At 41.5% G+C, this 25331-nt stretch overlaps 1 protein-coding gene across 2 annotated transcripts; it reads left to right on the top strand.

Moving 5' to 3' along the window:
• The first annotated feature begins 393 nt into the window (after positions 1 to 393).
• Positions 394 to 25044, top strand: SERBP1 (SERPINE1 mRNA binding protein 1). Of its 2 annotated transcripts, none has more exons than XM_089515407.1 (10): positions 394 to 966; positions 6682 to 6835; positions 7363 to 7509; positions 7650 to 7721; positions 8176 to 8250; positions 10456 to 10633; positions 13861 to 13908; positions 15674 to 15847; positions 17771 to 17809; positions 24038 to 25044. In XM_089515407.1, the coding sequence occupies exons 1-10, from the start codon at positions 519 to 521 to the stop codon at positions 24092 to 24094; spliced, it is 1392 nt and encodes a 463-aa protein (XP_089371533.1). In that variant the 5' UTR covers positions 394 to 518; the 3' UTR covers positions 24095 to 25044. The 2 variants fall into 2 exon arrangements, with proteins under 2 accessions (XP_089371533.1, XP_089371532.1); XM_089515406.1 differs by having other exon boundaries at positions 7632 to 7721.
• The last annotated feature ends 287 nt before the right edge of the window (positions 25045 to 25331 follow it).

The following is a 25331-nucleotide window of genomic DNA, read 5'->3' as shown; positions in this document are numbered from 1 at the left end:
CTGAAGAGGGAGCAAACTTGTTTTCTGCTGATTCAGAGAACAGGACCCAGAGCAGTGAGTTCAAACTACAGGTTTTTGAGGTTTTCAATACAGTAATCTAAACTGGAGGAATAACTCGGTTTGGCAGCGCTTTAACTTGTTGTCTGGCTCTCAAGCCATGGAATTCTGGGAGTTGGAGTTTGTTGTGGGGCCCTGAGGGCCAGGAAAGAGTTAAAGCGCTGCCAAACCGAGTTATTCCTCCAACATGGCTGCAGCCCAGAGTGTTTTCCATGGGAAGCTGGCCCCCCTCAAGAGCCATCTCCCTCTGCCGCAATGCCTGCCGGGAGTTGTAGTCCGCCCTCAGCCCCGGCCTCCATCTCCCGTGATGCCCCGCGCTGTTCCCCGGATGTGTCCTCTTGGGCCGGAAGAGAGAGAGGGCTGCCTGGCTGCTTGGGGGCCGACGGCCATTTTGTGTGTGGAGAGGCGCGGGGCCTGGGCAGCTGCGGCATCCGAGGGCATCGGGGCCACCGGGGCTGACCATGCCCGGACACCTGCAGGAGGGCTTCGGCTGCGTCGTCACCAACCGCTTCGACCAGCTCTTGGACGACGAGTCCGACCCTTTCGAGGTGATCCAGGCGGCGGAGAGCCGCAAGAAAGAGAGCGGCGGAGGAGGAGGCGGAGGAGGAGGAGGAGGAGGAGGCGGCGGCGGCCATCAAGGGGGCCGCGGCGGAGGCCCAGCGTCCCAGGCTAACGCCTCCTCGGCTGGCGGCGGAGGCGGCCTCGGTCTCTCGGGGCAGTCGGGCTCCGGGAGCGCGGCCAAGCAGCTGCGGAGGGAGTCGCAGAAGGAGCGCAAGAACCCCTTGCCGCCCTTCGCCCCCGCCTCGTCCGGGGCTGGAGGGGCAGGGGACCGGCGGGGAGAGGATGCCGGAGGCGGAGGAGGAGGAGGAGGAGGGCAGCAGCCGGGCTCTGCGCCCCTCAGGAAGGAAGGTGAGCCCCAGGGAAGGTCAGCCCAGCAGCAGCAGGAGGAGGAGGAGGAAGGCGCCCTCTCCCACGTGGGCTGGCCTTGCCCCCCTCCCTCCCTCCCCAGGCGCCTGCCTTTCTTGGCCTGCATCCGCACTGGAGGAACAATAACCCGGTTTGGCACCGCTTTAACTCCTTTCCGGGCTTTAAAGCCATGGAATGCTGGGAGTTGGGGCTCCGCTCCGCTCCGGGCCCCACAACATGCTCCAGCTCCCAGAATTCCACAGCCCTTGAGCCAGACGGAAGAGTTAAAGCGGTTCCAAACCGGGTTATGATTATTTCTCCCAAGGAACCAGGCTAGAAAGGGGTCTGGGAATCAGCCTGTGAAGAGATCAGGGAACCAAGCTGCAAAGGGATCTTGTGGCACCTTTTTGAGGCTAACTGAAAGAAGGCAGCTGGTGCTCCTTCAAGCCCTTTCCGACTTGTGGCAGCCTGCCCAGGGCTTTCTTGTCCAGTCCCTTGAGGCTGAGAGAGTGTGGCCTGGGAGCCCTGCGGGGTCCCTGCAGGGGAGCCACGTGCTCGGCCCGCGTGCTGCTTCTCCTGGGCCAGGAGGAGGGAGACAAAATGGAGTCCCTTCAGTGGGGCATGGAGTGTGCAGCTAGGCTTGCAGGTGGGCGGCATGCATGAAGCCCTTCTGCATCCACACTGTGCCTGAGTGGAGGAGGGTTGTCTTCAGTCAAATGTCTGCATTGCCTTTGTGGCTTCTTCCCTCTCGGGTGATTCGTGCTCCTTCTGAGGTGAAGGGGCCCAGCAGTGCAGCCCAGTCTCAACCCTCCCTCCCTGGCTTTGCAGTTACATTTTCACGCCGTGTGCCCCGTGCTCTTCATAGGGATAGATCAGACTTTCACAATATTCATTACATTGGAGGCTGCATCCACACTGGGGAAATAACCCAGTTTAGCACTGCATTAACTCTTTGTCTGGTTCAAAGCTATGGGATTTTGGGAGCTGGAGTTTGTTGCCCGCTCTGGGCCCCACAGCGTACTCCGACTCCCAGAATTCCATAGCGCTAGAACCAGATAAGTCAGAAAGAGAGACCACTGTGCATTCTTTTCATAACACTGGTGCTTCTGAAGACAGCATGGTACAGTGGTTTGGATGCTGGATCAGGTGGGCCCTGGGTGGCCACAGTTGGGATTCCTGCTTGGCCATGGAAAGTGGGTGGCCTTGGGCAAGTCACACTCTCTCAGCCTCAGAGGAAGGCCTCAACAAACCCTGTGCAAACAGATTCAACCAAGGAAGCCCCATGAGCGGTTCGCCTTGCGCTCCCCATAAGTCAGAAATGACCAATAAGCGTTCCCAGATGTGTGTTTTTTAGGACGTTCTTGTCATGGACCTTGATGGTTTTAAACATTACGAAGGGTAGCATTACTGTCAAGAAGGTCATGCATAAAAATGTCCTTAAGTATGCAAGCTAAATAATAATTGTTTATGTCAAGTAAATATTTTTAAATAAAAATATACTGTATAGTGCACTTAATATAGCTATTTTTTTTCTAAAGAGCACTTAGGATGTATTTTCCAGACTATGTAAATTAATAGATATTAATTGTGTTTAAGCTACTGCTTTTTTGTACAAATAATTGTGTATGTGGCACACCAGGTCTTTTTAATACACACACACATACAGAAATACATATATTAAAAATATATGGTGTGCCATTAAAAATGGATTGACTGACATTCTTTTGGTTATGTGCAGTTGGAGTATACCTTTTCAATTAATTATTCAGTGGTTATTCAAAGATATGTAGCTGCTATTGCTTTAATGCAGTGGTCCCCAAACTCTGTCCTTTAAGAGATTTTGGACTTCAGCTCCCAGAAGCCTCAGCCATGTTGGCCAGTAGTCTAGGATTCTGGGAGCTGAAGCCCAAAATCCCTTAAGGAGCACAGTTTGGGGACCACTGCTTTAATGGGTCTGCTTTACTTGGCAGTAATAATAGGATTGAGGCCAGTAGTAGTTACTAGGCTTTCTGCTTGTGGGAATCTCTTCTTCTGGTAGATATTAATTGGTATAGCACTAGTGTCTTAGTTGGTCTCAGATATTTTGAGTAGTGAAAATATTGAAACTTTATACTGATGATCATACATAAGATTTTCCTGTTTGCTGGCCTAGTAAAGAAAGCTCTACCCCTAGTTGCTGGTTTTATACCCTTCTACTGTGTTAATTCTTCAGAGAGAAAGGCATTGAAGAACTGTGTGAATTTCCACTATGTATTTGATATATTTTTATCCTGCCTTTCACCTGTCGTGGGAGTCAAGGTGACTATGCAGTCAGTTACTACCCCATCCCAAAACAAATGGAGAGGGGTAAGGGGCCCCTATGAATGTGGGATGTCTGTGGCAGTGAGCCTGTTGTTTACTTATGGAAGGAGTTTGTGGGAGGATTAGCATGTTGCCAAAGCTTGATTTAATAAAATCCTTTTTTGTGTAGCAACAGATAGAGGTGATTATAGGCTGTAGCAGAAAGTTGGCAGAAAGTTACTCAAAAATATAGCTTAATGAATTATGAAAACATGCTCAAGCTGTATTTTCTTAACTGGATTTACAAATGTGTTTTACAAAATCAAGTTGAGACAATTCTGCACAGCCAAGATCCCTCAATAAATCTACCTTTGAAGCCAGGTAGTACATTCTCCTTCCCCCCCGCCCCCATTTCCAGAGCACTGGAGAACTGGGCACCGAGTAACGATGCATCCAGGAGCATTATGCCTTGTTGATGGGGAGAGGGCTGGATGCCTCATAGCTCAGAACCTGCTTCTTCAGCATTCAGAAATCCTTTGGGGTATGTGTGACTGCCTGCCTTCAGGTTTTTGAGGGGGTTGCAAGGGTGCAACGACCATTAACATTAATCCCAGTGGTGACAATGTCATATCTTCAGTTTATAATATTGTAAATACTGGACAGGGTGCAGTTCATACTTTTATTTGCTTTATCAATAGTTGGGATATTTAAATTTGGGCCAAGGTGTTGAGCCTGGTATCGGTTCTTGTGAGGCTTTCTGAGGCACATGCTTAAAATTCAGTAGGAGCATCTTAGCACTCACACTAATACCTGTACAAATCAGTCACATATTTATGTAAGTGAGTGGAAGTACTTGGCCTTCCAGATGTGCTTGGCTTCCATTGCCATTGGCCATGCTGACTGGGGCTTCTGGGAGTAGACGCTCAAAATATTTGGCGAGAGCAAAAGTTCCCCACCTCTGCTGTGTAGTGTACTTCTATGGTTACCTAGGAAAATAATTTTCTTCATATTCCTATTCTTGAATGTCACCTAAGGTAGGAATATTTAGTTAATGTTAGAAACTTTTGGCAAATGTATGGAAGTTCATTTAGTTCATATACTATTTTTCATGTTAAACTTGGCTTGAGTGTAATGCGCTTACAAAAGGGGGGAAACCAGATTTAAGGGGCAAAACAAACCACCCTGAAACGGCAGTCTGGAAGCGCCTGTTTTAACTCCGGAGGGATGCTGCAGCAGCCAAATGGCACAGCATTCCTCCAGAGTAAAAAGAACTTGCCATTGGTGCACCAGTGACGTATGCAACGTGCAGCAATGTCTGTATGCTGCACGTCCCTTACATCATCTTGGTGACACCTGTGTAGACGGGACGCCGCCATGATTCTGGCACCTGTACGGACTAGGGTTCCCAGAGCATGTTGCGCGCTCCAGAACCCTAGTATCTGCCGGCACACAGTTTTGGGCCCATCTGTCATGGGCCTAAGATAATTGTGCCAGATTACAGGATGCCAGGACCCTTCTCTGCAGGAAATGAACGTGTCACGGTAAGTACCCAACGTTCCTGTTTCAGATCCCCATTTCAACGTGAAATTTATATATCCCTGAAAACATATTTATATAGTCCTCTTTCTCTGGAGAATCCCAGGCTAGTCTTTGTTGAATGCTATGGCTAGGTCAGATCCTGCTTGTCATCAAGATATGATGCTGTGGCATGTTCTGTTGATATTTCATGTAATTTATGTTTTTACAGTAAAATACTTTCTTCCAGGCATATCTTTTACTTATTTGATAATCAAAGTGGTGGAAGGTACTTTTTTAAAAAGACCCTTTGCATATTATTCTATTACACTACACTTGTGAATATCAGACTAGCTAATTGTATGATCATCTTATAGAGGAAACCAGCCCATACCTGCATTACCACTTTAGTACAGAATTTTAGTGCAGTTGATACTTGTGATGAAAAAGCATCAAAATACTGTAATTTCCAGAGGGTAGTAGACAAGGTATGGTATACGCTGCTCACTTACGAGTTAGCATGTGTCAGATATCCAGTATGGGCATCCCTTCTTACCCAGTCCTGGAGAAGGAAGGCCATCTCATTTTGTTCCAAAGCACATCTTGATCTGTCATCCCTTTGTCTGGCAGCACAGAAGTTTAAAAGGAACAGTGGCAAAGGCTAATCGGAATCTAGTCATTCTATCTTTTGAGAGAGAGAGAGAGACAGGTGGATTAATAAAAATAGTAATAATAATAAATTTTATTTTTATCCCGCCCCTCTGCGCAGCGCAGCCAGGCGGCTTACAACATTAAAATATACATTCCATATCTCCCACACAAACCCCCTTAAAATACAACATGAAATTGTGGGGTTGCCATAAATTGACAGGCAGCTTGTATGCTCTACATGCCATGTCTTGGGACAACTTTTAAAATGTGAATTTTTACATGAGAGATGGTAAACAGGTTCAGTATAACAGGACTTCAGCAGTAATTGGATCTTAAAAATCTGTGCTGATCTTTCAAACCAGAGTTCTTTTCAGCTTCCTTAACGAGCCTAATAACTGCAGAAAAGCTATTTGATCAGTTCGCATATCGTTTGCATATAGTGTCTTTACACCATTACTACATCTGCAGCCTAAACCAAAACTGACAGTGGCTGTTACTACCTTTGACTTCAAATGTGGTGCAAGAACAAATATCACTGGCTTGAATTCATACTAAATTAGTCCTCATTTAGTCCCATTTGAAATCATTAGGACAAATTAGTCATTAACTCTCTTGATAGTAAAACATGACTAGATTAGTTTTATAGCTGCACCTATGTAATGCTTTCCAACATAATTTCATACTCTGTGATTTGTATTTCATTATTTTAAAAATTAAGTTATTCCACCATTGCTTGAAAATGCCTCACAACATTTTGAGCTCCAGGTTTCAGTGATCCTAGCTGTCCTTGAAAGCCAAAATTGGAGAAGGACAGCAGCTCCATCTCTCATTGCAGCACAAGAGGTAACAATGGTATGTGTTACTGCCTGAAATAAATCTTTTATAGAGTGCTTCAAAATGAAAGTATACCACTAGGTTAGTGGGCAGTAACTGTTCGTGGATTTTTGATGAAATAGAAGTGGGAGGAAATTATGTTTGAATATGTTTCAACAGTGGTTGCTTCTGGTTGCTGACTTTTGGCTTTTCCAGATAAGAATTTCAAAGTAGTGTAATAGCTGCAAAGCTAGTTTGGCCAGAACTCAGGAAACAAAACAAAATCACAGTACTCCATGGGTAAAGGTAGTTTTAGTATTGTAAATACTGCTTCCAAGTTTTGGAAATATTATTTTCCAATCATCTGTCTATAAACCCTGTAGTGTATGGTAATGAATAGCAGTTGTTTTGTGGAAGTAGATAAATGACTTAACTCACGTGGATTGTCTTCTATTTTAGGAATAAGACGAATTGGCAGAAGGCCTGACCAGCAGCAGCCTCAGGGAGAAGGCAAGCCTATTGAGAGGAGGCAAGAGAGGCGGCCTCCCCGTGAGCGGCGATTTGACAAACCTGCTGAAGAAAAGGGTGAAGGAGGAGAATTTTCCGTTGACAAGTGAGAACTGCATGCTTTAGGATTTAGAATTGAGTGGAAGAGAAAATGTGTTCTGGTTCTAATGCAGAAAACACATTATGCAGGCTTTTGAATTTTCACTGTTGTCTTCATTAACAAAGATGTTAAAAATCATACAGGAGAAATGTGAAGTTGTTAGAGTCAGAGGCCTATCTTATGTCTCAGATCTTATTTTATTTTCAGTTAAGATGCTACTGAGGGATTTTAGTGGAGGCAGTGTTCTTAAAATAATGTTTTGTTCCTATATGTTAATAAAAATATCGTTAATATTTGCTTTAAGAGGGTAGTAGTTTTAAAGAATGTTAGTAGCTCAAAAGCAGCTCCATTGTAGTTTAAAAACTAATACTGTTGTAAGATAGGAAAGCCTAGTAAAGATCTTTCCTAATATTGTTAGGTTAAAATAATTGTGCCTAATTGATAAAATATTTCAAGGGGATAGGTGTAATCTTCGTTATTGGAGGAAATTGTACTTGTAAATATAATTCCTAATTGCACTTCTTTTATGACAGACCAATTATCGATCGTCCTATGCGTGGCCGTGGTGGCCCAGGTGGAAGGGGTGGCCGTGGTGGCAGAGGGCGTGGAATGGGTAGAGGAGATGGCTTTGACTCCCGAGGCAAACGTGAATTTGATAGACATAGTGGAAGTGACAGATCGTAAGTATTAAACCAAGTAGTTCTTACTTTAAGATAGATTTATTCTTAACAGTATAGAGCTTTCAAAATTTGCTTTTGAATTGCTGTCTCTCAACACTATTATGTTAACTCAGTTTTGTTAGTTCTCTTTCACATTTCAGTGGACTGAAGCATGAGGATAAACGCGGTGGAAGTGGATCACATAACTGGGGAACGGTGAAAGATGAGCTAACGTTAGTATTTTGCTTTGAATTACATTTTGGAGTAAATTTAAATGATAAGCAAAGCTGTATGTTACGTTGACACAACAATGTAGAAATATATTATCAGATTACATTCAGCGTGTTAGGTGTCACAAGAACATGACTTTATAATACAGTGCAACAACATAGTAATGAGCAAGCAGGTTTTTTTTAAAAAAATCAGCCTTATAATTTTGGTGGCTGAATATGTCTGCCTTGAATCTCAAATGACACAAGACCATCTGTTTTATTATCTCAGTTATTTGCAGTCTTGAGGAAATACTGTAAAGTTCCTTGGAAATATAAGAAATCATTGTTAGAGAAACTGAAAATCCTATAAAATCATTACATATATTTTCACATGTTTTGAACACTATGCATTTTGACAGATGTATAAAATGTGCTAATTTTAAGCATCAGTCATTAAAACAAAACTTAATTTCAGTGACTTGGATCAATCAAATGCAACAGAAGAAACACCAGAGGGAGAGGAACATCCTCCTGCTGACTCAGAGAATAAGTAAGTACTGAGTTGAGGAACTTCAGTGAGCACTTAAAGATAAGCTCTTACCAAGAAAGACAGTTCATAAGGAAAAGGATTATTTTGTAGAAAGTTTACTTGTTAAAAACAGGTACCTGTACGTGCTGATAAAGTTACCTTTTAGACATAATAAACTGATTAAAATTGGCATTTCAATTCAAATGAAAGTTAATCTAAAATTTTCAGGCTTGTGAAACCTTTAGTGTAAACAACAAGGGCCCAAAACACACAGGCCCAAAGTGCCAGCTTTGGGCTGATCTGGAGGCGTGGTGTATAGATGACATACACCCCTGGCTGGGGCCAAAGATACACCCGGCCACCAGCCAAAGGAGTGCAAAAAAATTTCTCCTTGCTGGCGGCCTGTTTGGGGCTGCAGTGTTGGCCAGCCTCAGGACTGTGATGTCTGGTCGCTGCAGTCCCATGCCAAATGGGGAGTAACCAGGGCTGGACTCCAAGATCTGCTTTTGAATGATAGATGGTGAAACTTGTGAAATCCAGTGTTGGTACTGAGCAGAAAGTAAAGCAATAGCAGATTTCAGGGAATTGCATTTCTGTCTTGATCCTAATTAAATGGGACAAAAAATTAAAGTGGAAGTGTTATTTGATCAGGGTTGGCATAAAATCATTGCACACATTCACACAACATGACAAGCTGCAGGAATCCTGCTTGTATTGAACAAGCAGCATGCTCCTTCGTGCAGCGTTGGTTATAATAACCACAGCTTCACGTCACAGAGTTAGCGGACAGTTTTATTTTGAAGTTGATTGCCTCCCAACAAAGCACTAGAACAATCCAGTATTTACTCTTTTTTAAAATTTTCTTCTTTTTATTGGTGATGCTGAGGGTGGGAAACAGAAGGAAAGGATCATAGAATCATAGAATCATAGAGTTGGAAGAGACCACAAGGGCCATCCAGTCCAACCCCCTGCCATGCAGGAAATCCAAATCAAAGCATCCCCAACAGATGGCCATCTAGCCAGGTGACATGACGAACTACTTATGGCACATTTGGTTTGTTTAGTTGCTCCTAATGCCACATGAGCATGTTGCTTGTTAACAAGAAGTCAGGATTCCAGAAATTCTCACTTCTCATCCAGACCCATTTTGTTGATGCATATCTGTGTGTCTGACAAACCTATCCCTTTTTGATGTAACAGCTTTGTGTACTCTGGCTCACAGCGCTTTATGCCATGCTTGGATGTCGCATGTACGAATTTAGCCCATGCACTTACTTTGGACATCGATCTTTTGTTTTTGAACCTTCTATTGAAGCTCATATATAAATAAATAACATGTTTCATTTAATTTGAGTTGGTTAATTTGTGCTCCTCAAGATACTGTTAGAGCTGCATAGCCAATGATCATGGTTAGTGGATAACAGTTCATCAGCATTTCCAGGCCACAGGTGGTCTACCACCGACGTGAACCATGACTTTGATGTATTTATTTACATCATACCAAGCAGTTTACTGATCACTATTTTAGACAGAAATGTTTAAAATGTGGCCATGGAATTGTTATGCAATTCAAATCAAAATGTCTTGTAAGTCAGCTGTTTAAATTACTGCACATAATTTTGCTGTTTAATGTGCTTTAGATCTGGTATCTTAGATGTGGTGTACATCTAGTAGCAGGTTTGTGGGAGTTAGTTCAATTTAATTTTTCCTTGTAGCTGCCTCTACATGTAGGTTGTCTAACCTGCAACAGTATAGAGAGAAGGGACTTCAGAAGCTATAAGGGACTATTAATGGAATGTTAATGGCACTCTTGGGAATAAAAGCAATTGAGGAAGAACTGGGAATAATAAATGATAGCGTACAATTATTTTTTCTGTTAGGGATATATAATGTGACTTAATTCATAGCTACCAGTTCTCTGCAGTATATTTTGAGGATTAAATTGTCCAAGAGACAGATGTAATAATGCACTGGGTTGTAAGATAGGTGATAGTAAAGATGATGTGTTCAAATGATTTCCGGAAAATTATCATTTTATTTCGTCTGAATTTGAAATGCATTAAAATAAAGGTTTTTATGTAAAGGGTATATTCTAGCAGTGTACATTTTATTTAGGTGGCCTCCCCATTTCCTTGTAGTGTTCATGTGTTCAGACTTCACTATTTAAATGTATAACTGACTGCAGAATACGTGAAATGAGCACCCATCACTATAAACTTCTTGCAGAGAGAATGAAGTAGAAGAAGTGAAGGAGGAGGGGCCCAAGGAAATGACTCTGGATGAATGGAAAGCTATTCAAAACAAGGATCGTGCAAAAGTTGAATTCAATATCCGCAAACCAAATGAAGGTGCTGATGGACAATGGAAAAAAGGTTTTGTTCTCCATAAGTCAAAGAGTGAGGAGGTAGGCTATTTCTGGATTGTCTTGTATTCATGTTTTATTACAATAAATAATTTACGTTATACTAACAGTATTACATTGTGTTAACTTTGATGTTACCACGTGAGCATAGTAACTGGTATAGGATACATTAAACCTAAAACTCGCAGTATTGGTTTTGAAGCACAGCTTTTTGATCTTGGCAGCTAATGAAAAGAGCTTGGAAATGCATCTGGCAAAGTCTCAGACAGGAATTCCAGATGTGTTGAAATCCTAGGTGTAGATTGGGATGGGCAGCATGTGGGCCCTCTCTCCCCATTTATTTTTTGAATAAAACATGGAACATTGCAGTTTGGGATTCATGAATCTCCTTAAGATCAGAGTGCACAGTGCCCATGTGCCCTGTTCTCGTTTTTAACACATCTGGTTTTGTTGGGAGGATGTAGTACATCTTGTGGTGCGTGGTGGTGGTGGTGAAAATTGCTTCAAGGTATTCAAGAATTACCTTTGTTGTTGAGTACCTTAAAGTTGTTTCCAACTTATGGCGACCCTAAGGCAAACCTATTGCAGAGTTTTCTTGGCAAGATTTTTTCAGAGGGATTTGCTTTTGCCTTCTTCTGACACTGAGGGCTGAAACAAATGGCCTGGTAAAGCTGGCTTCTAGCTAGCTTGGGGGTGTGGTGTTTAGAGAGGCCATGCCCCCAAGTCGCCTGGAAGCCACACTGTGATTACATGCCGGCTGGCTTCTGGGCGATTTGGGGGTGTGGCATTCAGATGCCAGTCACCTCAAAGCCGGCAAAAAGTTGTCTCTAGAGGCATTTTGCTGCTTCTTTTTGGGCCGGAAAAATGCTGGATCAGGGTCACGGTGTGTGGTTGCCGCAGCCCCAAACCAGCGCTTATACAGCCGTTTGTTTCAGTCCTGAGAGACTGACTTGCACAAGGTCGCTAAGTGAGTTTCCATGGTCAAGCTCATCCCAGTCTACACTCAGTTGGTTTCCATAGGTAAGCTCTTGGGTAACTAAGGTGGGATACAGACTGCTCCTTTGGGGCGGCCTGCACCCGCCCCTTTCCCCAATGGATCGGGGCCTGAGCAGCCACAGCGACAGCCCTGGGGGCCCCGGTCTGCCACTTTTCCAGGCCTCGGGGAAGCGGCAAAACGCCGTTTCCCCGTGGCCTGGAAAGGGGTGTACTTGGGGCTTTGTGCGGCCGTATAAAGGCTGTACCAGCAATACGCATGTGAAAGGGCGCCACAAGTGCCCTGTAGCGGGGCCAGTATGTCATGGCCGTGCCATTTGGATACAGTGCGACCGTCACATCAAAATGGCGGTGTCCATGTAGACAGGGCACTGCCATTTTGACGTACGGAGGACGTACTAGGGTTAGGGAGCGTATGAATGGTGCACTCTCCCTAACCCTAGAATCGCTGCCGCCATGCTACGTTTTGGCGGTATGTATCCCGCCTAAAATGAGCATGACATCTGCCCACTGGCATGTGGATTTGCACCCACACTTCATTGAAAATCTGGATCTTGGAGCAAATTCAGACCTGCAGGAATAGCATATGTTTCCATGGTGTGGTTTTGATGTAGGTGCATAATTCAGTGTTTCACTGTGTATACAGATACGTCTGTAGAAAGTACACAGTGTCACAGGACATGTGTTAATTTACTTGAAGTATTCCATTCAGTTTTGTTCTTAATGAGTAATCTCAGGGTGACAAATGTTAATGCTAAGGAAGGTGTTTAGAACAAGTCATTGATTTAAATCAAATGTCCATCCTTTTAAAACTACCTTCTCCCCAAATGGAAATGATTGTCTATGTTGCTAGATGTGGGAAGTACATGTTTGTGAGAGTTACTGAAATAGTGTAGGGGTTTAGGGGTAATTGTTTTCCCTGAGCATTGCATGTCTTTGTGGTTTGCTTGCCTTTTGTACTTCTTATATTTTTCTTGCCTGTCCCATTTTTATGGTAAAATGTATCAATGGAAGTCCCCCCCCCAATGACTATCTGCTGATGGTATTCTGCTGGTGGAATCCTGTGGAACTGCACTTTGGCATTTCTGGACCTCCTCCCACAGAAAAACTCCCATGCGCTCCCAAAACTGTTTTGGAACCCATCTAATGCTTCATTCTGGAAATGCTGAGAGTGTGTAGGGAAAGGGGAGGAAGATTTTTCTGCAGCTACCAGCAGTATGTTAAATTTCACTCTTTCAGACTATTTATGACCAGCCTTTATTCTTTGGAATTTGTTGCATTTTTACTCATAGGTAGTAAGCCCTATTGTACATATTTACATTGCCACCATATATGCATATGTGGTGGCAATGTAAACATTTACAAAAAGTTTGGGAAAAAGTGATACTAGAAATAGAAAGTATTATGAATATCAAAATAGATAGAAGTCTGAATATAGTATTATTATCATTATATAACTCAGAGAAATGGAAAAAAGAAGAAAAAGATATGGTAACAAATTTGATTACAGCAGCAAGATTAATTATAGCAAGATGTTGGAAAATGAAAATAACTGTAGAATTGGAAGACTGGTATAAAGAGGTATGGAAATTAGTGATTAATGATAAATTGACATGCAAATTGAAAGTAAAAAAGGGATTATGGAAAAGAAGTGATTTTGGTGGAATTTGGAAAGAATTTATCGAGAATGTATTGAGAAAAGAAGATGGAAGATTACCTCCACAAAAGGAACTGAGATTTTGGATGGAATATAAGGGTGAAAATGGTTCTGGTGAAGGGGAGCACTGAGGTGGGATATAAAAGATATTTAGACAATTGTAATAGGATATAGGAAATATATATACAGAATTATGTAATAATGTATGAATGAATGAGTTTTAATAATAAAAATTTAAAATTAAATTTTAAAAAATGAGTGGGACTTATTCCTGAGGGTGGGGAGTGTGGTTCAGATTGCAACCTAGATGTATTTTAAAATTCTGGATCTGAGTACTGAGACTGCATATTAATGAAAGATAAGATTCTGATGTAATTTAATTTCTGCTTTTATTTGAAGCTAATCTTGGCATTCATATTTGGCATGACTTTCAAAATAACAAGCTGGAAAACCTGTAGTTGCACAGTATCATTTTCTGCTTGCTATTTTTTACTTAGTTGCTTTGTCCATCCTCCTGGTTCACCTGCTTAATCATAGAACATTTTATTTCTGTGATGTAGAGTCTCATTTTCGTTTTTTTGTTTTTATCCCTTGCGTGTCGACATACAACTTGAATCAGACAAAGGGGATGACAGAGATGCAAGGGAGTCAGCTGGAATCCAATGAGGTATTGACAATTTATATGTATTCAGTAGATGAGGAACAAGATAAACATTTAAAAGCTGAATTTTAGAAGTGTATGATGAAAAAACAGCATATAGCTCCTGATAGTGCTTTCCTTCATTTTCGATAACATTGCTGCTTCTCTAACAAATATGTTTTGTTACTGATAATTCATCTGTACCTTCTTGTTTAACTTTGTTTCATTTTGCCATATGTCCTTATTAGTAATACATCATGTATAGTGGAAAAGAATGATTTATCTTCATTGCTTATGAGTAAATATTTCTGCCATCATGGCTACCCTAGTGCAACAGCTACTGTTCATACCTGCATAATGAATCATGATTACTACACTACTTTTGAAAGATTTATTTATTTATTTCCAGCAACATGAATGTGGATCTGTTGTAATAATTCTCATACTCTTACATCTCTGTAGATACTGGCACCCAACTCCTAAATACTTGTTAAGGCGAGTGCTGTGAAATGAGAGAGTGATTCTTTCCTCTTCCTTTGCAGATCAGGCTACAAGCAGTTGCTTATGTAGCTGGAACAGTAGTGTGTATGCATATAATGGAGATAGCAACTTTGGGGAATTCCTGGATTTGTAGAAGAAAATCTTTGGGAACCCCCTCTCCCCCCCCCCCCCCCCCCGTCCCAGTTGGGAAGGCTAAAAACAGTTTGGTGAAGTCTTATGTGGCTCAGCGCCTGCTGAATACTAACTGACTCTTAGTGGCAAAATAGTTTTGTGTTTTATGGTGATTTTTAAATTTATTTATATGGTGTTTTAGTTATAACTATATTTACTCTGTACTTCCCATCTGTTTAGTATCATTGAAACTGTTATTTAAGTTGCAACATGGCATATGGACATAATAAAGTAAAGGAATATCAGGTCTCATTTGTTTTATGAAGTCAGGTGTCCTCCTTAATTATGTTTTATATATTGAAAATGAGATTTCGAAGTTCTTACTTACAATAAAGCAGGAAAGTTCTAAGATGAAAAGCAGAGTTATGTAAAAACTTTGAGTGTTGTGCAGAATGGGATCCGTTGGTGATAGCAGTTTCAGGAAAGCCCCTTGGATAGCTTTCTTGCCCTGATGCCTTCCAGCTCCTGTTGGTTCCAGTAATCATGAGCAAAGGTCAAAGGTGATGGGAATTGTAGTTTGTGTGTTGCCCTATGGTGAGCCTTCAAACCATCATCAATCAAAGCACATTGTAAGCAATGTGTAAAGAACAGGAAGGAGATATAAGATATAAACTCAGTTTGTAAAAAGAAACTTGGCTTGATTGGTGTTTCACATAGACATTTAAAAATGATGTAAGATATCAAGATATAGCGTCTTTAAAAATGATACAGTGTTGCCTGTACACTAACTCTTGAGAGCAAGAACTTCCTATAAATGCACAAAGTCTGCCCGGCCCCAAGGAGTACATTGAAGAAGTAGGCACAATATGAAGCCATTAATTCTGACCTCCCCTGTCCCACTTTTTATGCACATGTCACCAACATTCATACCTAAAAATGATGCTTTCTTAAAAGAGGTATATAAATGAAACTGCCTGGTAAAGCATTGTATACTTTTGCTTTCAATTTATTTTATCTTGCCTTAGTCTCAAAACACCCTGGGATCAGTTGTAGCATTTCAAGCTGGTAACAATGGTGTAATAGCACAGTAATCTTGTTGAATTACTAGATGATTTAATATCCAGTGAAAATACCTTTAAATTTACAGTACTTGATTTGGCATAAACTCCTTTCGTTATAGTCTCATGCTGAAGATTCTGTAATGGATCATCATTTCCGTAAGCCGGCAAATGACATCACATCTCAGCTGGAGATAAATTTTGGGGATCTTGGTCGTCCTGGGCGTGGTGGTCGAGGTGGAAGAGGAGGCCGTGGGCGTGGGGGAAGGGCTAACCGTGGAAGCAGAACTGATAAGGTAATTGTTTATTCTTTTCTAATACAAAACTGCTTAATATTTTCTGATTGCGGTAAACCCACACTGCACAAGGCTTCTCAGGAAAAGGGTCATTTGCACCCATAGAACACAGCATTGGACATTGTTTTATCCTTCCAGGCTTTGCCTTTAGCCCAGCTTGCACTTCTATGCCCTTCGTGTTTTTATAAGAGCAAGAAGCAGATTTAAAAGGTCACATATGTCACCTTGCAACCATAAGCGTGGAAATTTGCCCATGGCTTTTCCGCAAACCTCTGTGCATGGGAAAAAACAATTTTGCTAATACTTTGAATGTGTTCCTGGTGGCTGCCTCCTCTCCAGCAGCAGCAGTAGCCGTTTATGCCCCTAGTATAGGTTGAGTAACTCTTATCCAAGTCTGTGGTTGTTTGGCATCACGATCATTCCAGACTGTATTGATTCTTACACTTATTTATACAGAAATACTGAAGAGGAGAAAATAGAATATATCATTAATACAGTGAAAAAATAATGTGTTTAGGGTAACTGAGCAGCACAGTAGTGTCATCAAAATACCTGTAGCAGGGGGTTGAACAACAGCAACAATAAATGTAAGACGTTTTACACTGCTGGCCTTTTTCTCCAGCAGTTTGACTTTCTGCATCCTCTTTTTCTTATCACTGCTACCCATAGGAGTACCTGCATATTTAAAATATTTTCAACAATACCTTGAAAACACATTTTCAAAAATATTAAACATTGGATATACAGTCTGCCCTCCCCATACGAGGGTGATCCATTCCGGACCCCCTCCCCTCCTCATATGTAGAAAAGCATATGCTCAAGCCCCATAGAAAATAATGGGGCACATGGTTGCGAGAGCACATCATGAGTACGTGCCCCATTATTTCTGCTGGGGCTTGCCTTCTGCATAAGCTCCAAGCCACGGAAGGCAAGCCTGCTTATAAGGAGGGCCGACTGTAATGAACTGCAGGTTCAAGATGCAGTAATATTCAGGGGTGTGAAATACAGAAGATCGTGTGCAGCCAGTCACAGGGCAGCAGCAAAGGTGGCAACAAACACCAGCTGCACATTCTTAGGACTTCCCCACCTCTGGGGAGCTTGCTAGCCACCAAGTGCCACCTTGTGAATGAACAAGCAAGAGTGCAATAGTAGCCATCTTGAAGGCAGAAGTGGGTGATTGGTGGGCTCACTAGAGGTAGGGAAGCATGAAGAATGCACACCTTGCAGCTAGGGCTTTTCAGCTCCTCTACTTCTGTCCTATAAGGACTTCAGGCACCTGCAACGCGTCACATGAAATGAGGTGAAATTTTCCACTGGTGGTGGTGTGTTGATGCTCAGAAAAAGTTAGAATATTTTTTTCAAAACAAATAGTTCCCAGTTCATGATAGCATTTTCTTTAACTACGCTATCCAGATTACAGTTTCCAAATATAGACTGATATTCCAGTCAGTGCTAGAGTCATTTGCACAGAAGATAGGAATATGAATCTACATCTCTGAATGGTAGAACTCTAAAGGGTGATTCTGTTGACAGGCGTTTTTCCTTAAACTGAACTGTGGGTTGCCCTTCCCACCGTTAATCCCCTATTCGTTCCCAAAACCTTCTCTTGAAGGCTGGGAAGCCATCCTGATTTTTGGTGGGTGCATAGGTCTGCAGAGGGAAGCAGAGAAAAATCCCAGTGTACTAGCAGTTCTACTCAGTGCAACATTAGTTTTAAGACATCACTTAAGTATAGTACCATTGTGCATAAGAGGGGAGGCATCATTGTCTCCTTATTATTTCAGTTCACAGGATTTCTTTCTGTAAGAGTTTTTACCATTGACACTGCTTCTCAAATCATTTGTTATTAGAACCTTGTTCTTTTGTTTTTGTTCATTACAAATTTGTACGCTAATACTTGTGTTTCACCATATTTCCTTCTAGTTGGTAAAGGAGTTTGATGTGATTCACACACCCAATCAGGTTAGTGATTTGATACAGTTTTATTTCATGGTTTATTCAAGTTTTGTAACCTCTTCCCTCCCTCCCTGCCCCTGCTCTTAAAATTATGGACAAAATTGATAGGAGCTAATATATTAATACCTTAGGTCTAGTTATACATTTATCAGTAACAGAAGTTGTCATGATAATGCTGAAGGTTTTTTGGGCTTACATGAAGCATCCTTCCCCACAAAGTGGTCTCTGTGTTTACAGGAATTCAATCTTACTGTCTTATCCTCAGCCTGCTTTGTAATTTGTGTATACATGATATTTCAGTATGTGTTTATGGTTGCTTATTGGTGGTGATGGAGAGACAGTGCTTTAAAAAACAGGGAAAGTTAGGGCAGTTTTGATTAAGATATACTTGTATAATAGATTTTTTTTAGATACCAGTGCAAGAGGAGCCAGCACTTGTGGAGCTGAGTAGAGAAGTGTCAGAACATACATGTAATGTGATGATACGCACATACACTGTTGTCGTTGTTGTCATTTAATTATAGCCTGCTTTTTCCCTAGTCTGGGACCCAGGGTGGCTAGGGTGAGTTACATCCGTTAAACATAGCTCATATGAAAGTTAAAAATATAATTATCAGTAAAATGAAACTAGTTAAAAACATAGCCATTAAAAAAAAAACAAGTAGAAAACACTGCAAGGCCTGTTTTACTTTGGAGATCAGTCTTCAAAGGTCTGTTGAAACAAAAAGTTTACCTTCAGAAAGACAACAAGGAGGACACCATTCTAAACTCTAGGAAGCTAGTTCCAGAACCTGAGAGTAAATGCTAAAAAAACTCCTGTGTTCTTACCAGATGTATCTGTGAGGGTGGTGGGGCAGAGAGAAGGACATCTCCAGAAGATCCCAAAACAGGTATTAGAATATGGGTCCTTCAGATAACTTGCATCTGAGCAATATAGGGTTTTATAGGTCAACACCAGCAGAAAAACTCCAGGTTCAAGGCTGAGTCCAGTACACCCAGTCTACAAACATGCATCCTCCAGAGGAACATAATCCCATCCAGCATTGGTTGAATCCCTATTCCCTGATCTGCCTTTCTGCTGGCCACTTCTGTTTTGTCTGGATTAAGCTTCAATCTGTTAGCCCTTAGCCAATCCATTACTGATGTCAGCCAGTGGCATAGAACCAAAACAGCTTTGTTATCCCACTATTCTCCCAATATAAATACAATACAGTTGTTCATGCTAAAGTTAAACCACAATTAAACTAAAGTTTGATTTTAAAATCAGAAATTAAAAACAGCATTAAGAAGTTTGGAACACAATAAAATAAAACGCTCCCCCCCATTCTGCCACAACTTACTAAAAACCAAATGACTCTTTAAAATGGTTGATGGAAGGATATCAGGGAGAAGCCAATTGAACCTCCTAGGGAAGAGACCTCCACAACTTGAGAGTAGCAACTGAGAAGGCCCTTTCTCTCTTGTGTCCTCAAGAGATATGCCCGGGATGATGGTAGTGGGACCCAGAGAAAGCTTTCCCTACAGATCTTACAGCATGGTCAGGCTCATTACAGGGAGATACAAATATATTTCATATAGGAAGATGGTTTTTCTGATATTCTGGACCCAAACTGTGTAGGGATTTAAACTATAAGCAGCATTTTGAATTCTATCCAGAGGCAGATTGGGACCCAGTAGAATTGTTTCACCAACCTGGCTGCAGTATTTTGGACCTGCTAAAGTTTCGAAGCAATTTCCAAAGGCTGCCCCACAAAGTATGTTTGAATAATCCAGATAGAATGTAGACAAGGCATGTGACTCCATAGCTAGATCTGACAACTCAAGAGACAGGAGCAGCTAGCACACTAGTTTTAACTGCAAATCCATTCCTGGTCACTGCTCGGATCTGAGCATCCAGGCTCAGATCTGAGTCCAGATCCATGCCCAAGATACAAACCTGAAATTTCAGGAGAGTGTGACCCGATCCAAGACAGACAAAATCTGATCAGCCTTTCAACTGATCTGTATCACCTGTCTTGTCTAGATTAAGTTTTAGTTTGTTTGCCCTCATCCAGTGGACAACTTACTTGGAATTTGATGGAGAGAGAGAGTTAGTGTCATGTAGATGTTAAATAACATGGGGGAATAAAACGCAGCCCTGGGATACCCCTCAGGCCAGTGGCAAAGGTGTTGAACAAGAATCCCCAGCACTGCCTTTTGAGTTTGCCTCACCAAGAAGAACTGAAACTACTGCTGAACTGTGCTCTCAAGTCCCATCTTAGAGACGTGGCTCGGAAGGATACCATGGTTGGTGGCTCACCATACTATCCAGCACAGAAAACCCAATCTGAATGAACTCCATTGCCTAATGGCTACAGGATCAAACAGATATCTCCAGCATCACTCTGGCCAAGATATCCTATCAGTAGTAGCATTTGAGTGCTGTTTCAAGCTTTGCAGGATTTATTATTATGTTTATGCATATAAAAATACAGAAGGATTCCACAAGGGCAGTTAATGCAGTCTTGGCTCAGGAATGGGCTCGGGCTGTCTGGGAGACCTTGGGAACTACAGTATTCCCCATTGCAAAGCTGAAGAAGTGCAAGGATTCATTCAAGTTGGCTGGATAGAAGCTTCTCCAAATAAAAATTTACAGTATTATTTAAGAACCTTGGATGGCCCAGGCTGAACAGGGATGGAGAAGCCCCCTGCTCAGTTGGAGATTTATTACAATCCAGTGTGTAAACACAATTTGAATCATAAATATTTGAGGTGCCTCATTAAGAAGTACAGTATTTGAAAGTGAAACTAAGAGCAGAAAGAGATTTGATAGCATAGTACTTAAAAACTAAGCAGCTATTTGGACTGGAAAGTAAAATAGAACTGGTGTTTACAAGAGTTATGTATATAATCAGCTATAAGTTGACCTCATGTATAAATTGAGGGCAGGTTTTGGGGCCAAAATTATGGATTTTGATATAACCTGTGGATAAGTCAAGGGTAAAACTTAAGGCCAGGTAACAAAGGATCTAAAGGATGAATGAAAGGAAAACAGTGCCAAATGAATTTAACAAAATTTCAACTGTTTGCACTCTAATCCTAAAAGCTTGGATGGATGAGAGAATAGAGTGAGGTCAGTGCTTCCAGGACAGATTATTCTCTTGCCTTTCACCAGGGGATGGTACCTATTTTAAAATAAGAATTAAAGTACAATACTAACATTGATCCATGGATAAATCGACTCTGGTTTTTGGGTTCAGTTTTTTTGACTAAAATTTGTAGACTTAATCATGAGAATCCCTAGCCATCACTTCTTTAACCAGCTTCAAAACAGAGTTGAAGACCATCCTGTTCAGTGAAGCATTCCCAGGCATTGCATAATTGTTGCTTGCTATTTGATGTTGTTTTGATGCCTGTTTTATCGAACCATTTCCTGTATTGCTATGTACTTTATATGTATTAGCCTGCTAGCCCCACCACTTTTCCCTTCTCTTTTTATGTCATGTCTTTTTAGATTGTAAGCCTGAGGGCAGGGAAACGTCTAATTAAAAAGATTGTGTGTACAGCACTGTGTAAATTTACAGTGCTTTATAAATAAAGGTTAATAATAATAATAATAATAATAATAATAATTAAAGTGATGGTGGACCTTTTAGAGACTGAGTGCCCAAACTCAAAGGCATTCCCGCCTTTGTTACCCAGTGCCGGGGGGGGGGGGCGTCTGGGGGCGGGACTTCTCTGGAGACAGCGAATGCTTGTGAGGGTGGAGGGAAGACAAGGAACAGGTTCTCAGGCCTTCAGCTGCCTCCCCAGAGAGACAGCTAAAGGCACGGGAGGGCAAGGGAAGAGGAAGAACAGGTGCGTACCTGTTCCTACTCTTCCCCTGCCTTCCCGTCTCTCCGCATGTCCTCAAAAATGATGTTGCATGCCTGAGAGGGCACACATACCATAGGTTTGCCACCACGGCCCTAGCATCATCATCCACAATCATCCTGAAGGATGGAAAGCCATTGTAAAACTGTGCCTTCAGATCCCATCCCATGGATACAATCCATGGTGAGAGGTATCAAAAGACACCATAGGATCCAGCCAAGTCTGCAGGGACATGGTTCCCCACTCATTTCCCAGATTAAGTCACCCTCCAAAGGTAGAGAAGCACACCCTGGAAACGTCAACATTGTCCCCTGCAGATCTAAAGAATTGCAAGAATTCTTTAAAGTTGGCTAGATAGAAGTATCTCCAAATAAGTCAACAAAAGTTATTCATGGAAATGGAATATAAAATTTTGGTGGCAAATCTGCCTGGGAAGGAAATGGGAGAACCCAAATTTTTATCCTAAACTCAGAAGGGCTATTTTGTAACCCTGTCAGATATAAAATGATCATAGTTGTTACTGTTTAAAGCTCTGCAAAATCAAACATGCCTAATAGTCTAGTTCAGTGATAGCGAACCTATGGCACGCGTGCCAGAGGTGGCACTCAGAGCCCTCTCTGTGGGCACATGTGCCATCACCCCAGTATAGAATTTGCCAGAGTTTGTTACTAGAAAGCCAGAGGGACATGGCACTTTGCAATAAATAAGTGGGTTTGGGGTTGCAGTTTGGGCACTCGGCCTCTAAAAGGTTCACCATCACTGGTCTAGTTTGAGGGATCATGGTTTCCAGTTTAAAAGTTTAGGGGGGAAATTACAAGATATTACAAAGCTGCTTTTTTTCAGCTCCAAATGTGCAGTTTTTCTAGCCCCTGGGGTATCTTAATATTCTTCTGCAAAATAGAGCTGTTCACTGGCAGCATAAAGTACAAAACATTTGTGTATCTAGATAAGTATGGTACCTTAAAATCCAGATACAAATTAATGCCCTAGGTAAAACATGAATTTACGCTGATATTAGATCAGTTGGGGAGAGAGTGTAGATCGTGGGTAGCAGTAAGTAAACAGCTGGGAGAACAGTATTTGCTGAGATGGGTGGTGTGTGTATGTGAGTGAGTGTGTGTGAAGGAGAAGCCATATATTTTTTATAAAAGGAATTTAAAAAATACCCTGGGAAAACCAGTGCAAGTAAAAATGCCAGTTAAAATTACCAGCTCACTGCTGCTGAAGAATTGGGGAAAGTTGACAGTCTTAAAGACCAGGAAGTTACACATTTGCTTTTGGAAAAATATAGATAGATCAATTTTGGATCATACCAATTGCCCCTGGTCCAGCACTGTGTTCTCTGAATGTAGCTGATTGTATCTCAGTAGAAAGCCACAAACAGCACATGAGAGCAGTAGCATCATTCCACTCATGTTGTTAGGTGTTGATGTTGGATGCATTCATTTACCATGGCAAGTTGAAAATCAAGAGACTCCCTTCTTACAGTATATTGGTGATCTAGCTTTGACAGAATCTAACTTTATGTTTTGCCTTTTTCTGTGACAATCCTAAGAAGTGATGGTTTATATGGCTTGTCAAGGACAGACCAGACAGGTGGTTTGTGCTGGTTTTGTAGCTCATGATGAACAAACATGGAATGAGGCCTGAGATTAAAGCACTGCGAGCTCAGAATGTAGGCAGCATGCAGTACATGAATCATATTTTACTGTAAGGTCTAGCCCAGCTGCTGAGGGAGGTATGCTTCCGACATGGGTAGCATATCACCGTTGTGTTTGGTATGTCATTTAAATCCTTATCCTCCATGAATGTATTTATCTGATCTCTCAAAGCTGGCCAAGTGGTAGAATTGCTACATTGGGTCGGGATAGTGTGAAGTGGGCCTAGGTACTTCTGTGTGCCCCTTTTGCCCCTTAGAGCACTTGAGGGAAGGCTGAGACTTTTTGCCATGTTGGTTGCCCCCTGTTCTACTTTAGGCCCAAGAGATGCCTTTTTTCCAATTGCTAGTTAACCTAGAAGTTGATTTCCAGGTCACATTTTGTTGTGAAAGAGGCTTCTCCTGGTCCTAAAATAGACCAGGGCCGTAAAGGAAATGCCTCACCACACCCACTAAAAGTGTTGGGGGAAGATTTCTTCTAACCTTTGGGGCGATGTGGTCCTCAGAGGTGTCCTGAGCCCTGACAGTTGCACATGCTTGTGTCTGTAACTTACATAATATATAGCTTGTGTGCTGTACATGTTCATTGCAGTTCTTTACTTTAGCTATACTGTATACTATGTGTTACTTTAATGCAAAAATTTCACTGCCTTACATAATGCTGCAAATAAAAGTGACAGACATAATGACTCTTTGGCATAATATGCTTCATGTTTTTCTTTCAGTCGAGTGCTTCTGCTCCTGATGTTGATGATCCAGAAGCTTTCCCAGCTCTGTCCTAAACTGGATGCCCTAAGCCAACCCTGCCCCTTGTTGGGCCCTTCTCTTCAAGGCTTGCATGCTTAAGGATCCTAAAAACAACTTAAGAAATTTAAAAGGGGACTCTCATTCATACCATTCACACCTGAAGACTGAATTTACCTGTTTTGAAAATGAACTTCTCTTGCTACACAGAAGCAACAATATGGTAGTCAGTTTTGTATTTAGAAATGTAATGGTAGCAGGGATGTTTTCATAATTTTTTTCGGAAATTATGCATTCTTCATGGATACTTTTTTGTATTGCTGCTTGAAAATATGCGTTTCCAAACTTGAAATATAGGTGTGAACAGTGTGTACCAGTTAAAGCTTTCACTTCATTTGTTTTTGTTTTTTTTAAGGTTAGGATTTTAGATGTGTTTCCCTAAACTACAGACAATTTTAATTCTTGCACACTATCTTTCTTTTAATACTGTTTAGCAGATAATTTTCAGTCCACAGTCAGCTGGGATATGTACAAAAATTGTTAGTACTGTGTGGAATACTAACATTGGAATATTTTGAGTTTTTAATACTTAAATTCAAACTTGGAAAAGTCCATTTTCTTCTATCTTTGGTAGTTTGTGTATTCAAAATCTTTATACAAAATTGATATCAGATACTTGAAAAATACTCAAAGCACATTGGTTTATACTCAATACCTGCTTATGAATCTAGCAGCTGTTTGGATAATTGGTCTAAGCCATTTTTTAAAAAACAAAATTGTGTTATACCTCCCATATCCACCCTTTTAATCTTAACCTGTTTTTCTTCAACAAAAGCTAGTTGTCTGTTAGTAAAACTTCATTTAACCTTGTTCATATTGTTGCTACCAAAAATATCCTGTAGACTGGAGCAACTTTTTTTCAAGACATGGGAGATTGGGAAGGGAGTGGCATCTACTTCTTAATACAGTTGATTTAAAGTCCATTTGATATTTGTCTGGCAGTGCAGTATATCTACATATACATGCACCTATATTTGGTGCAAACACTTGTATTAGCTGCATCATTGATCCTAAAGAAGAAACCAAAGGGCATTGTGTACTGCTCGGGAGGAGGATTATCTGGCTCATGCAAGTCGGAGAACAACATACACCATAATGGGACGGCTGTGGTCTCCGTGGGACATAAACCAAAACCTCACCCACCTAATTGAAATGTTGTGGATTTTGCTCGGTTGCTTCAGCTTCTGGTCTCTTCTGGATGACAAATGAATGTTT

This window comes from Sceloporus occidentalis, unplaced genomic scaffold (genome assembly GCF_023333645.1).
Source record: "Sceloporus occidentalis isolate IW3139 unplaced genomic scaffold, rSceOcc1.0.p SCAF_3, whole genome shotgun sequence".
NCBI lineage: Eukaryota > Metazoa > Chordata > Lepidosauria > Squamata > Phrynosomatidae > Sceloporus > Sceloporus occidentalis.
This window is presented reverse-complemented; position numbering and strand designations above follow the sequence as displayed.